Here is a 15,208-nt window from a genome sequence, read left to right as displayed (position 1 = left end):
AGCCCAATTGCCAAAGCGATCATTTTCTCCAGGGGAACTGACCTCTATCAGCTGGAGATCAGTTGCAATAGGAGATCTCCTGCTAGTACCTGGAGGTTGGCAACCCTAGGAGGCCTAGAAGTGTGCAGTAAGTCTATTTCAAAGCAGATGGAGTGGTGGAAAGTGCTGTCAAGTCACAGCTGACTTATGGTGACCCCGTGGGGTTTTCAAGGCAAGGGACAATCAGAGGCAGTTGGCCATTGTCTGCCTCTGTATGGCGATCCTGGACTTCCTCGGTGGTCTCCCATCTAAGTACTAACCAGGGCTGACGCTGCTTAGCTTCCATGACTGGGCTAGCCTGGCCCATCCAGGTCAGGGACAAAATGGATGTACCACAAAACAATGAATATGAAAAGCAATGTATGTATAGGGGTTATAGCTCAGTGGTAGAGCATTTGACTGCATGAAAAGCAATGTATGTATGTAAGTATGTATGTGTGAGTATGTGTTTGTGTGTATTAGATTCCTGTAGAGTTGGGGTACTGCCCCCCTGTTCAGATCTCCCCTCTGCCACAAACCCACTGGTTGGTCTTCAGCCACTCCAACTGTGCCCCTCCTTCCTCCCTCCCTCCCTCCCTCCCTCCCTCCTTCCTTCCTTCCTTCCTTCCTTCCTTCCTTCCTTCCTTCCTTCCTTCCTTCCTTCCTTCCTTCCTTCCTTCCTTCCTTCCTTCCTTCCTTCCTTCCTTCCTTCCTGTTATTAGACTGATGTATTGAACAATAAAACCATAAAACTTAAATAAGACCCATCTCTAAAAACACCTCCCTTCGTCTCTTCTCTGCAGCCTCCAAAAACGAGCAACAAAATAAGTACGCTGAGGGTCAGAGTCCTCTAAGAGGAACTGAACCTTTTGCTCCAAAGTTGCTGGACAAGATGTGGACCATTTGTTAAAACATGATATAATCCATTTTAGCCTAAGTTGGTATACGTAAGAGCAATGCAAAAGGATATGTACCAAGGAGTCCACTGACTGAAGAGGGCAGGAACACAGCCGGTCTGAAAAAGGGATCTTTAGCATACGGCCCAGCAAAACCATTGAAAAAGGGCAATTAAATCTTGAACGCATACTGTGCCCCTCCATCTACAATACTACAGTAACAATAGTGACCTACCTTGCAAGGCTGTCGTAAGGATTGCGGCAGGATAATGGGCATGGAGCATGGTGTACCGCTGAAAGCATTATCCAAATGCTATTGATTATTGTTGTCCTTACTAGACTGCCTATGAAGGAGATAGGAAAAGGCCGAAATGAATTTCATACACATCCACATTCCATTTAGTGTTAATAATATTCTGAAAGGATACACATTCCTACTGATAAAAGAAATGCAGCCTCCACACATCCACTCCACTGAACCGCAGCTAGATTGGAATCAGTATTGCTCAAACCATCAATAACAAGCTCCGGCATTCTGGAAATCTTCCCTGCTGATAAACATCTATTGCCGGCTCGAGGTAGACACTGTGTGAACTGATCTCGATACGATGCAAAATTCGGAACAGGAATAACCTCAGCGAAAGGCTGAACCAGTTCTCAGTTGGAAACACTATTTCTTAGTGATGAATTAATCAGTCAAGCAGAATAAACCGGCGGGGTGGGGGAGGCTTAAGGCATTCCATTTGACTGCATCGCGAATGTCGTTCCAACTCAAATTCCTGCCTGTGATTTTTGAGCAACTGTAGCTGTTGCCAGAAGTGACGTATTGCACCACTTGGCGTGGAAGATTATACGCTTGTGGCAACACGCCGCTTGCAAACCAGCCATGTCTGTGCCTCTAAACTGGAGCCCGAATGTGCATTTAGCTGCCTAGGTACTTGGCCTGGCAAGAAACTGATCTTTGGGGAGGAACTGTGGCTCAGTGGTAGAGCATCTGCTTGGCATGCAAAAGGTCCCAGGTTCAATCCCTGGCATCTCCAGTCACTGGTTCCCAACTGGGGGTCCGTGGACCCCCAGGGGTCTGCGAGAACTAAATTAAGGTCCGCGAAACAAAGTTATAAACCCATAATAAATTAATATTTTCAATTAAAAGTTCTCTATTATAAAAATAGATATTCAAATATTATTCTAAGTTTAATGTTTAACAGTTATGATTAAAGTTTATTTTCAAATTCTCAGAATTTTTATTTTGAACCTTGGGGTCCCTGCACCGAACAAAAATGTCCTAGTGGTCCCTGGTCAAAAAATGGTTGGGAACCACTGAAGGGACTAGGCAAGCAGGTGATGTGAAAGACCTCTGCCTGAGACCCTGGAGAGCAGCTGCCGGTCTGAGTAGACAAGACTGACTTTGACGGACCAAGGGTCTGATTCAGTATAAGGCAGCTTCATATGTTCCTGTGCTTTATGATAACATGCCTTTCATCTCCCATGGAATCCAAGGCAGTGAGCACACAGTTCCTAGAATGGCCATGAGCAGACCCAGGTCCATTTAGCTTCTTCAAGACTGTTAGATCATGTCACAGTCCACATGGTGCCTTTTATTATAGGCTTTTCAGGTGCCCGCTAATGGCGGGCAATCTCCCGAGGATTCCTGCCACGGCCCGCAACACTCAGCTGTTTGGCGGGTGGAAGCAGGCCAGCCGAAAGGGTGGGGAGCGATCGGCGTCCGTGCGTGATGACATGATTTCTGGTGCAATGTGGAAGCACCGGCATTGGATATGGGGGACACTCTACCACTTTCCACAAAGTGATAGAGGGTCTCCCCGGTGCGATGCCGATGATGTCATTACACATGGACGCCGATCGTCGCCCCCTGTACCTGCCTCTCAGTCTGGTTCAGTCAGGCAGCTTGATATGGTCAAAGTTCAGCAGGTGGGATGTATTAAAAAGAGGGCTGGTCTTGCTGCTTCTAACAGGCCTTTCTTGTCCCACCCCCTGTAGGATTACAACAACTTTGACCGCGTGAAGGTGGACGGGCAAGCCACACTGTTTCTCAGGACAAACACTTCCACCATCAACATGAAAAACCACACTGTGTGGGTGAGTGAAACTGGATTCGCTGGGTGAGACAACCTCCTGCCCCCTTACCACCTCGATGCGGGATTGCCTCATGCCTGGCTCTCCTCACAGATTAAACCCCATAACTAGGAGACCAAGTCCTATGAGGAAAGGTTGAAGGAGCTGGGTATGTTTAGCCTGAAGAGGAGAAGACTGAGAGGGGATATGATAACCATCTTCATAGTACTTGAAGGGCTGTCATATAGAGGAGGGTGCTGTTGTTTTCTGTTGCCCCAGAAGGTCGGACCAGAACCAACAGGTTGAAATTAAATCAAAAGAATTTCCGTCTAGACATTAGGCAGAATTTTCTAACAGAGCGGTTCCTCAGTGGAATAGGCTTCCTCGGGAGGTGGTAAGCGCTCCTTCCCTGGAGGTTTTTAAGCAGAGGCTAGATGGACTAGATGGCCATCTGTCAGCAATGCTGATTCTACAACCTTAGGCAGTTCATGAGAGGGAGGGCACCTTGGCCATCTTCTGGGCATGGAGTAGGGGTCACTGGGGGTGTATGGGAGAGGTAGTTGTGAAATTCCTGCATTGTGCAGGGGGTTGGACTAGATGACCCTGGTGGTCCCTTCTAACTCTATGATTCTATGATTTTAGGAAGGAGTGAACTCTCTAGTAGTTCTTCTGGCTAACCCAAATTTGTTTATCTGATTAATCCCATTTGTTTTTGGTCCACGTTTTTCTTAATAACTCATGCCTAGGTCTGGTGTGCTGCCACAAGTCGCAAGGCCTGAGTTTTACACTTTGGATGTGTTCGGGAGGACACTGCCTCTTCCCAAAAGGTCACTTTTGTGGTCTGCGAGGCCACAAATTCCTCTCTCTGGCATTGGCCAGCTCTAAGACCTCAAAGCAGAGGTTGAGGAAGACAGGGTATGAGGGAAGGGACCTCAGCAGCGTATACCACCGTAGAGTCAACCCTCCAAAGCAGCCGTTCTCGCCATGGGAACTGATCTCTGTCATCAGGAAATAAGTTATAATTCCATGATATCTCCAGGCCTTGTCTGGAGGTTGGGATCCCTACCTCTACTAGGGTGCATGCATGCCTGTCCCTGGCTGGCACCAGCTTCCCCTGCTCTTTAGTGGACTCTAATCTGGAGAACTGGGTTTGATTCTCCACTCCGCCACATGAGCAGCAGACGCTTATCTGGTGAACCAGGTTAGTTTCCCCACTCCTACACATGAAGCCAGCTGGTTGACTTAGAGCTAGTCACAGCTCTCTTAGAGCTCTCTCAGCCCCACCTACCTCACAGGGTGTCTGTTGTGGGAAGGGGGAGGGAAGGTGATTGTAAGCCGGTTTGATTTTTCCTTAAGTGGTAGAGAAAGTGGGCATATAAAAACCAACTCTCCTTCTTCTACTTCCTCCCCAAAGGGATAACAGTTCCTCCTTGTTCTGCCCCTTTTCTTTTAGTTCTCCGTGAACATTGACTCTGAGCTGAGTGAAGAGCAGCCAGCTGAGCTCGAACTGTGGCTGGTGTTGGTTTCCGTTGCGGCTGGCCTTCTGCTTTTGGGGATCATTGTCGTAGTGCTGTGGAAGGTGAGAAGGGAAGGTTTTGAAATGGGGTGAGCCAGGAGGGGAGGAGGAGAAAGCGAACAGGCTTCTTCATAGTCCTGTGTTCTGTACGGACACTCTGGAAATTGAATGCACATAAAGCTGCAGTATACTGAGTCAGACCCTAGGGCAGTATTGTCTGCTCTGACTGGCAACGGCTCTCAAGGGTCTCAAGTGGAGGTCTTTCATTTCACCTCCTACCTACAGTCTTCCTCGGGAGGTGGTAAGTTCTCCTTCCCTGGAGGTTTTTAAGAATAGGTTAGATGGCCATCTGTCCGCAATGCTGATTCTATGACCTTAAGCAGATGATGAGAGGGAGGGCATCTTGGGCATCTTCTGGGCATGGAATAGGGAAACGCCAGGGGACTCAACCTGGGACCTTCTGCCTCAAAGCTCTGAAGACATGAAGCTGCCATGTACTGAGTCAGACCCTTTTTTCTGCAATCTGCTCTGACTGGCAGCGGCTCTCCAGATCTCTGGCAGAGGTCTCTCACTCCACCTACTGCTTCATCCTTTTCTGAAACTGGAGAAGCCGGGGATCGAACCCGGGAGCTTCTGCGAGCAAAGCAGAAGCTGTGCCACTGCGCCATGGCCCCTCCCCAGGTTGTCTGAAGGACAGGTGCTACACGGCCCTATCCACTGAATCCATAGCTGCTGTGAAGTTTACCAGCTGCCTTCCTTGAAATTGCAGCCATGCACATTTAACATGGGCCTGGCAGGAAGGAAGCCTGCCTCTTCGTTTCAATCCACAGGGACGTCATCCGCTCTTAAGTCAGGGCGAGACTTTGGTGCTGGCATTCAGCTCAGGCACTTAAAGAGGCGATTCTGGAAACCAGCCAAAGAGTTCAGTACAAAATGTTCAGAAGGTTTTGTTTTGCATCACGGAGAAACTGGTTGGACTGTCAGGAAACAGATGCTTTGCGTCCTGATTAACAGAAGCATCTGGTGAACACCTAAGACTGTGATTCCATGTCTGGGAGAAGACAATTGTTTCATGCGCTGCTGCAGCTATCTCCCAGACATGCTCAGCCAGTTGATGGCCCATTCCCAACACTTTGCGCATGGACGTTTGGTCACCTTCTCCTCCATTCCTGCAGCCCCTTCTGATCCCCGGAAAGATCATTCCTGTGGTCACGGGATCCATGCAGAGGAGCAGCCATGTGGGTTGGTGGGTTGGAGTGCGGAAGGGCGAGGGTATGGAATCGGCCCCGTGCCTCTGCAAGGATGGGCTTTCAGAGGGAGGAGGAGGAGAGATTTCATCCCCTTGTTCTTCTTGACTCCGGCTCCTCCCCAATCCATGTGGCTATTCCTCCATTGAGATCTTGTGGCCCTGAGAATTACCTTGCTGGGGGGAGGTGGGCCTCTTGGAATGTAGGGGAACGCTGGAAAACTCTGTGTCCCGTGCCCATGATTGGTAGGAAACGGTCCAAGGAGACTTCTGGAGCTGCTTCCTCTGTTGCCAAGAATGCTCTGCTGCATAGGCCAAACCGAAACGTGGTGCATAGTGCGCATAAATGAAGCTTTTACACATGCATGCTTGACTGTGTAGTTTCTTGGGACGATGTGAGAATACGACAGCCAGTGTGGTACAGTGCTCTAGAGTGCTGGACCAGGATGTGGGAGACCCAAGTTCAAATCCCCATTCTGCCATGGAAGCTTGCATACTCTCAGCCTAACCTACCTTCTGTCTAAGCCCTCCGAATAGGCTTGCCATTTGCCTAGGTGTGATAGGTAAAACTCTGCTCCTCAGCCTCGATCCCCCGCCCTTGAGAAATGGAGCAGCGGGAGAAAAAACGGCAGGATAATGGACTCCATCGTGATGCTCTGGGAATTTCCCCATGTCTCCGTGGTCTTTCCCATAGAGATTAGGGGAACTTCCTAAAGCATCGGCTGGAAATGATGTCACATCCTCCCCAGACTCCACCCTCTCCAGGCCCTGCCCTCAAAATCTCCTGGCCGTTGCCGAGGCAGTGCTGACAAACCAACTTCAGAAAGAAAAACCACGTTGCACTTACCCGCAACTGTTGTTCATTGAGTGGTCCTCTGTGCAGGCGCCCATGTGCGACAGCACAGAGGCCACGATGATGTACCAAGTAGTCTAAGCTTGATGGCAGCCCTAATTGGAGGGCAATGTCAAGCTTACTCTTCGCCTCGCTTCATGCTCCTGGCCAGGCGAGACTCACTGAATTGCTGCTGCACCCCAACCACATTATAGCACTATTTAGTAGCAGCACTAAGTAGGCGGAGTATATCATTTGCTTGAGTTACAACCACTTTCCCCTGAGCAAGGAAAGCAGCTGCCTCCAGAGCGTGTCGAGTGTCTTTGCTCCCCTCCCTTCCAGCTCAGTGTATTAGCTGAAGATCTACTGCTATTGCAACTGATCTCCAGCCAACAGAGGTCAGTTCCCCTGGAGAAAATGGCCACTTTGGCAATGGGACTCTATGGCACTGAAGTAGGGTTGCCAACTGCCAGGTAGTAGCAGATCTCCTGCTATTTCAACTGATCTCCAGCCGATAGAGATCAGTTCACCTGGAGAAAATGGCCGCTTTGGCCATTGGACTCTATGGCATTGAAGTCCCTCCCCTCCAAACCCCACCCTCCTCAGGCTCCACCCCTAAAATCTCCCACCGGTGGCGAACAGGAACCTGGCAACCCTAGATATTGCAGCATGCTGGACCTGAGAAGGGGGTAAGAGAATGAGGGAAGTGCTCTCCAGCTGTGGCTGTCTGCGTTGGCTGCCTGAAGAAGGGAACTTGCTGTGTTCTTCCGGAGCCTAATACAGGCAAAGAGGGTCATACGTACACACGTTGCTCCCTCTTTAAGAAAAGCAATTTGCAAATTGATCTGAACCGCATTCAGCTGCACGTGCTTCAGGTCTGGACAATGCAGTGACAATTTGGCAGCAGCGCCGGACAGGCCAGCACTGGTATGCCGCTTTCTGCTGATCATGCGTGATGCTTTACCCACAGAGTGGGCATGGAAGCATTCGGCCGGGCTGGACTTTCAACCTGAAAGATTCCACTATTTAGATTGGCATCAGCCTGGTGTTTCCAAACTTCCAGTATCAGCCTGGTATTGACCTGCTAGTTATCATATTGGGGGTGGGCGGTGGGTGGGGAGGGGAAATAACTTATCCAAAGTTGAGGCATCTATTGGGGCAAAAGATGCTGAAACACATGAGCTGGCTGTTCCTCCCCCACACACACACACACCCAAACCCACTGCACACTATTTGTCCATTGCAACTGACCTTTACCCCCCTGCTTCCTCATAGTGCGGTTTCTTCCGGCGGGCAAACACACGTGCCATGTACGAGGCCAAGGGCCAGAAAGCCAAGAGGAAGATCCAGCCATCTGAAACTAAGCGACTGACCGACAGCTACTAGTTCCTGTTTCGGGGTGGGGGGGAACAATGCCCACCTCCTTGCCCCATCTCTTGGTAAATGAATGCTGGGCGGGGTGGGTAGGCAGGGCCTATCTTTTTCTCGCTGTCTCTTTTGACCCTCCCACTTTTTTTAACGCTTCCCACTGAGATGGAGAACGGTGGTCCAGTGTTAAGTCAGAAAACGTGGAATGTAGATGATCGGGTGTCCCGATACTTCCTCAATCAGTGCCTATGTGACTCTTTGTTGGTTGGGTGGGGGGAACCACCTTCTACCGAGGCCTCCAAGGTTTAGAAGACCAGGTCTGTCAATAACATTTAGGACCAGACTGTGAACCGTTCCGCATTCTTGGGTTCCTCTCTTGCAAGTTCTGGTATCTTCAGGGGAGGTCAGTTCTGCACATGTTTTGCTCCCTCTAGTGGTTGATTCAACATCAGCATTAAATCCGGTTTAAAAAAACCCTGCGGTTTACAACTGCAGGGAGATACGCTGGGTTTAAAGCTGCTTCATACCAAATCGACCACCAGAGGGAGGAAAACACGTGCGGAATTGAACCCCCTCCCCCAAAGAAACAGGCGCTTAGAAGGAAGGAAAATGAGGATGCGGAAAAGCCCAATATTACGTGTCCGCATTCCCAGCCAGGTACCAGTTATCCTGTTGGGTATTTCACCTGCAGTGCCCTTCACGTTCTCCACCAGGTGCCAGCCAACCTTCTAATGGTATTGCTAACTTGTGAAAGTCCTTTTCTCTTTCAAGGCTTTAATAACCAGGAATTTCTTGGGCGGCTTCTAAGGTGGTGCCTGCTGCTGTAACCAAGGGTCTTTCTCTCCCTTCGTCTCCTTCCTTCTTTTCACACCCTCTGGCCAATCCACATGACCATTGTGATGTGGCAAAGACGGTGCAACTTGACTTTTTTGGTACAGTGATCAGTAGGGTGGCCAACCTCCAAGTGGTGGCTGGAGATCTCCCGCTATTACAACTGATCTCCAGGAGACAGGGATCAGTTCTGGAGAAAATGGCCGCTTTGGCAATTGAACTCTATGGCATTGAAGTCTCCAAACCCCGCCCTCCTCAGGCTCCATCCCCAAAGTCTCCAGGTATTTCCCAGTTGAGCTGGCAACCCTAATAATCAGTCTTGTGTAGGGTTGCCAGCTGTGGGTAGGGAAATACCTGGATATTTTGGGGGAGGAGCCTGAGGAGGGGAGGGACTTCAATGCCATATAGTCTAATGTCCAAAGCAGCCATTTTCTCTGTCAGCTGGAGATCAGTTGTAATAGCGGATGATCTCCTGCCACCACCTGGAGGTTGGCAACCCTAGTTTTGTGAGCACTCCAATGCAAGTCCAGAATTTCAGCCACTCCCTGCCCCGAATGGCTCAACATCTGTTCTGAGGTTCTTCCCCTTGTGACAAACATCTGTAGTGTATAGTGTGTCTGAGAGACACCAGGCCATTTCCACAAGGCCAATCACCATATCAAATTGTTTGAGCCATTATTGCTTCACCCTTACCACGGGAGGCAGCACAAAAAGGATGCTTTCCATCATTAACCTTGGCTTTCCATCATTAACCTTGGCAAAGCTTCGGGGCAAAGCTCAGTTGCTAGCTGAAGAGTTTGTCAAGGAATATTGCAGTAGTATTGATTTGAAGGATATGGACAATCCTGAACCTTGAGAGTGTGATTTTTATTTTGCATATCTGACCACTTTAGTCTTCAAACCCGTCTTGTGCTTAAACCTGGTGGGCTCGTCCTTCAATCGCTACCAGAAAATGGTCAGTTGAACTGGCCCTTTTAGTTTTCTTCACTCTTTGTCTTTCCCCCTTGCCTTGAAACAATAATTGGGCTTGCTTTTCTCCTGCCGCCAGTCTTGGAATCTCTCTTTCTCAAGCTCGGTTTGCGTGTGGCTTTCCATCCACTCTTTCTTAATCTCTCTCTTTCTCTCTCTCTCTTCCTGTGCAGTGCAACTTTTTTAAGCGAACCCGCTACTACCGAATCCTACCCAAGTACCACGCCATTCGGATCCGGCAGGAGGATCGCTACCAGCCCGCCGGCGGCTTCCTGCCCGCAAAGCACAAGAAGCAATGGGTAACAAGCTGGCAGGAGCCGGGGAGATACTACTGACGCTTGCTTGCCTCCCCTTTTCCGGCCCTTCCTCTCCACTCCCGGGGCCTGCATCGGTTGCCTTCTGTAAATAGCGCTGGACCAACAAAAGAACTGTTATTTAAACCTAAGTTATGTGATCCAAGTTGGGGGTACCTCAAATCCTTCCTCAGATGCCGGGGGGTCCTAGGGAGGAAATGATCCTCACTTGACGCCAAAGCTGCGAGGGACTTGTGGGGCACCAAGACGGGAACCTTTTTTTCCCAATGCGTACTGATGGATTTTCATTCCCCCACCACCACCAGGACCGTGGGAATTGAATTCCTGCCAGAAGATAGCTTCGAAACCAACTTACCTAGGCACTGGATACATGCCCATATAGGTGCTCACCACAGTGCTTTCTGGTGCCCGTTTTTAATTCCCCACATTCTTATTTCTTACGATTATTCCCTGCTCTTGCTGTGACAGAAGCTTATGTGTTGGGTCCAAGTTGGTCTCCTACCTGGGCAGCTTACAGGGCTAAACCTGCCTCGCTTTAGCAGCGGAGCGGTGTCGTTTGCCTTCCAATGATTATCTGGCCTTCCGCAAGACTCCCACTGTTCACGCTTTTAGGAATGGGTGTCTGTCCGCTGCTTCAAAGTCCTGCCAAGCCACTGTAGCATGCACGCTCATGCTCAACGGCGCTTTCTCACAAACACGGTTGCTTTTCACGCCGCTCACATGCGCAGAATTGCATAGAGCCAGGTTCTTGCCCATGTTCCCAATTAGGGTTGCCACCTCTGGGTTGGAAAATACCAGGAGATTTGGGGGGTGGACCCTGGGGATGGCAGGGTATGGGAAGAGGAGGGATCTCAGCAGGGTCTAATAACATAGAGTTCACTTCCACAGCAGCCGTTTTCTCCAGGGGACCTGATCTCTGTAGCCTGGTGATAAATTATAATACCGGGAGATCTCCAAGCCCCACCTGGATGTTGGCAACTGTATGCCCAATGTGCTTGTGTAAGACCACCTTGTGTGTGATCGCTCAGTATTTTTATAATCCTCGTGCGAGGTCAGTTGTTTGTTTGTGCGAGGTTGCTTGCGCATAGCACAGATGTTGTCCTCGCTAATGAACATGCTTGGGGGGGGGGCTTTTATTCCCTTGCTGATTGACAACTACGACTTTCAACGTCCTCTCTTTTGCTCTTGGAGAAAGATTCTTTTCTCCAAAGTCCTCGTTATAAACTATGCATCGTTTGGACAGAAGGGTGAACGGATACGGCTCCTCTCACTATGTGCACCCCCAAACTTGTATTGCTGTAAACACTGGATGTATCGGCACTGGAGCTTCTACTGTGTTGGCAAAACTACTGACCTTTTTTTCCCGTTGCTCTTCCATAGGCTTTTGGAGGGGGCTGCTTCAAAGGGGAACAAAGCAGATGGGCTTGAAAGGTGGGATGGGGCAGAATTTTTTTTATTTTAGAACCCCCTTTCGGTTCCTCCTCTCTGAAATGACATGAAAAATCACCTGCTGCACTTTGGGAAATGCTGACATTGGTGGCAGCGAGAGGAATGCTTGGGCCAAATCAACAAAAACTGTTTCCCATTGGCCTTACTGTGAGCGAAAAATCAGCAATGGAATCTGTCTTTAGCGAGAGAGCCAGTTTAGTGCAGTGGTTAAGAGAGCCAGCATGATGTAGTGGTTAAGAGCGGTGGTTTGGAGCGATAGAGACTGATCTGGAGAACCGGGTTTGATTCCCCACTCCTCCACATGAGCAGTGGAGGCTAATCTGGTGAACTGGATTTGTTTCCTACACTCCTACACACAAAGCCAGCTAGGTGACCTTGGGCTAGTCACACTCTCAGCCCCACCTACCTCACAGGGTGTCTGTTGTGGGGAGGGGAAGGGAAGGTGATTGTAAGCCGGTTTGATTCTCCCTTAAGCGGCAGAGAAAGTCGGCATATAAAAACTCACTCCTCCTCCGGTAGCCGGGGTCACCTTTGCCCTAGTCGTTGTCTCTTGCCCTAGCCTACCTCACAGGGTTGTTGTGAGGATAAAACGGGGAAGGCAGAACCATGTATTCTGCCCTGAGCTCCTTGGAGAAAGGGTGGGATAAAAATGCTCCAGATAGCTAGGTAACTGCCAGTACTCTTCACTGGGATATGTGAGGGCACAGTGTGTGTGAAAAGGATCTTGGGGTCTTAGTAGACCAAACACTGAACATGAGTCAGCAGTGTGATGCGGTAGCTAAAAAGGCAAATGCAGTCTTGGTGATGGTATCGCTTTACTCCGCTCTGGTTAGACCTCAACTAGAGTACTGTGTTCAGTTTTGGGCACCACAATTTTAAAAAGATGTAGACAAGCGGGAACGGGTCCAGAGGAGGGCAACAAAGATGGTGAGGGGTCTGGAGACCGAGTCCTATGAGGAAAGGTTGAAGGAGCTGGGTATGTTTAGCCTGAAGAGGAGAAGACTGAGAGGGGATATGATAACCATCGTCAAGTACTTGAAGGGCTGTCATATAGAGGAGGGTGCCGAGTTGTTTTCTGTTGCTCCAGAAGGTTGGACCAGAACCAACGGGTTGAAATTAAATCAAAAGAGTTTCCGTCTAGACATTAGGAAGAATTTTTGTAACAGTTAGAGCGGTTCCTCAGCGGAACAGACTTCCTCGGGAGGTGGTAAGCTCTCCTTCCCTGGAGGTTTTTAAGAAGAGGTTAGATGGCCATCTGTCAGCAATGCTGATTCTGTGACCTTAGGCAGATGATGAGAGGGAGGGCATCTTGGCCACCTTCTGGTCACTAGGGGTGTGGAGGGGGGAGGTAGTTGTGAATTTCCTGCATTGTGCAGGGGGTTGGACTTGATGACCCTGGTGGTCCCTTCCGACTCTATGATTCTATACATAAAGGGGGTGGGGCACAAGAGAAGTATATCAGGGTGGGTTCAGGTCGTAGTGTGTGACTCTCAGGCAGGCTGTTGAGGTCTGATAGCTCTGTTTTCAGTGGCTGAGGAGTGAATTTCAGTTCAAGCCAAGCAGGAAAGCAAGACTGAACAAGGATCCATTGTCTTCCTGGCAGTCATTTTGAACTGAGAAAAGTTGGCCTCCAATTCCCCAGGACTATGGTTACCAGATCCCTCTTCACCACCGGCAAGAGGTTTTGGGGCGGGGCCTGAGGAGGGCAGGGTTTGGGGAGGGTCTTCAATGCCGTAGAGTCCAATTGTCAAGGCGGCCATTTTCTCCAGGTGAACGGATCTCTATCAGCTGGAGATCAGTTGTAACAGCAGATCTCCAGCTAGTACCTGGAGGTTGGCAACCCTACCCAGGACTCATATCAGAAAGGACTGGCTTTGGGAGGACTACTTGGGTGAATAGTTCAGCTGGGTGGTGCCTGGCTTTCCCAAGAAACCTTTCCCTCTCATGAATGGGATTGGGAAGAATGGCTGCCTACCACTATTTAATTCAAAATAGCCCTGGGGTCTGACTCAGGAGATTATACCGAAGCCTGCTTTAGATTTTGGGGTCTCAGAAAATGGAAGCTGGTGGGCAGTAGATTCAGGATGGGCAAAAGGAAATGCTTCTTTACTCAACAAGGGATTAAAATGTGGAATTTGCTGCCAGAGGGTGGAGTGATGTCCATAGGCATAGAGACACCTTTAAAAGGGGGTTATACAGATTCATGGAGGATAGGTCTATCAGCGGCTACTAGCCATGGTGACTAAAGAGAACCTCCGCCTTCAGAGGCAAAAAAACCTCTGAATACCAGTGCAGGGGGGCAACGTCAAGGGAAGGCCTCGGCCTCTATGCCCTGTTGTTGGCCCTCCGGAGTAACAGGTTGGCCATTGTGTGAGACGGGATGGTGGACTAGATGGACCATTGGTCTGATCCAGCAGAGCTCTCCAGGGAGCCAGTGTGGTGTCGTGGTTAAGAGCGGTGGTTTGGAGTGGTGGAGTCTGATCTGGAGAACCGGGTTTGATTCCCCACTCCTCCACATGAGTGGCAGAGGCTAATCTGGTGAACTGGATTTGTTTCCCCACTCCTCCACACGAAGCCAGCTGGGTGACCCTGGGCAAGTCACAGCTCTTTAGAGCTCTCTCAGCCCCACCTACCTCACAGGGTGTCTGCTGTGGGGAGGGGAAGGCGATTGTGAGCCGGTTTGATTCTCCCTTAAGTGGTAGAGAAAGTCGGCATATAAAAACCAACTCTTCTTCTTCTTTGGTTCTTGTAGGTTATCCGGGCTGTGTGACCGTGGTCTTGGTATTTTCTTTCCTGACGTTTCGCCAGCAGCTGTGGCAGGCATCTTCAGAGGAGTAACACTGAATAGAGACACTGTCCTTCAGTGTTACTCCTCTGAAGATGCCTGCCACAGCTGCTGGCGAAACGTCAGGAAAGAAAATACCAAGACCGCGGTCACACAGCCCGGATAACCTACAAGAACCAATGAACTCTGACCGTGAAAGCCTTCGACAATATTTCTTCTTCTTCTCTTTTTATGTTCTTATGGGTGTCGGTTATCAAGGCTTGCAAGTGAACACCTATTAGTAAACTCTGGATTTCTGAAGGGTGGTCACCTATCCTCTGCCCAGCCACGATTCTTCTGCGTCATGCTTTGGTGCCAAACGCTGCACGAAACTGGCCCCTTGATGAGTTAATATCAGGTCTGTTTGAGCGGTAGAAAAACCTCCCTTAAAAAGGGAACAAACCTTCAAAGAGGGTTGTTTTTTTGTTGTTGCTGCTTCCCAGGTAGAGTTACATTAACCATGCTGTTAGTCCCACAGGTAAAAAAAAAAAAAAACCCACTCCAGATCTGCCCTCTGGCATTCTCCCAGCTGTATGTATTAAATTATTAAGACTGTATCTATCTATAGCTATGTGTATATAAATAAATATATATATATATTTTTGTTGCTCACTGGAATTTATCACTGTTTATGGTACTGGAGGTCTTGAGTCATTGTGCCTTGGTTGTAAATAAGCTTGAGTGATTATTTTATGAATAAAAATGATTCCCATTTGTAACTTGTGACTTTAATATTTATTTATTTTCAATATTTGTAGGCTGCCTTTCCACCCAATTTAGGGTCCCCAAGGCAGCGCACAATCAAAACAATGTTAAAACACACACACATCTAAAATATGTAAATCAATTAAAACAGGGAGACGGACCAA

The 15,208-nt window shown here is 49.1% G+C and overlaps 1 protein-coding gene across 1 annotated transcript in view; it reads left to right on the top strand.

Annotated features, from left to right (window-relative positions):
* Nucleotides 1-10,211, top strand: part of ITGA3 (integrin subunit alpha 3) — a 78,986-nt gene extending 68,775 nt beyond the window's left edge. The window contains exons 24-26 of the mRNA XM_056864620.1: nucleotides 2,916-3,014; nucleotides 4,444-4,569; nucleotides 9,926-10,211. Coding sequence (XP_056720598.1) covers nucleotides 2,916-3,014; nucleotides 4,444-4,569; nucleotides 9,926-10,087 — 387 coding nt within the window. The 3' untranslated portion in view covers nucleotides 10,088-10,211. The remainder of the gene's footprint in view (nucleotides 1-2,915; nucleotides 3,015-4,443; nucleotides 4,570-9,925) is intronic.
* The last annotated feature ends 4,997 nt before the right edge of the window (nucleotides 10,212-15,208 follow it).

This window comes from Euleptes europaea, chromosome 18 (genome assembly GCF_029931775.1).
Source record: "Euleptes europaea isolate rEulEur1 chromosome 18, rEulEur1.hap1, whole genome shotgun sequence".
Classification (NCBI taxonomy): Eukaryota; Metazoa; Chordata; class Lepidosauria; order Squamata; family Sphaerodactylidae; genus Euleptes; species Euleptes europaea.
This window is presented reverse-complemented; position numbering and strand designations above follow the sequence as displayed.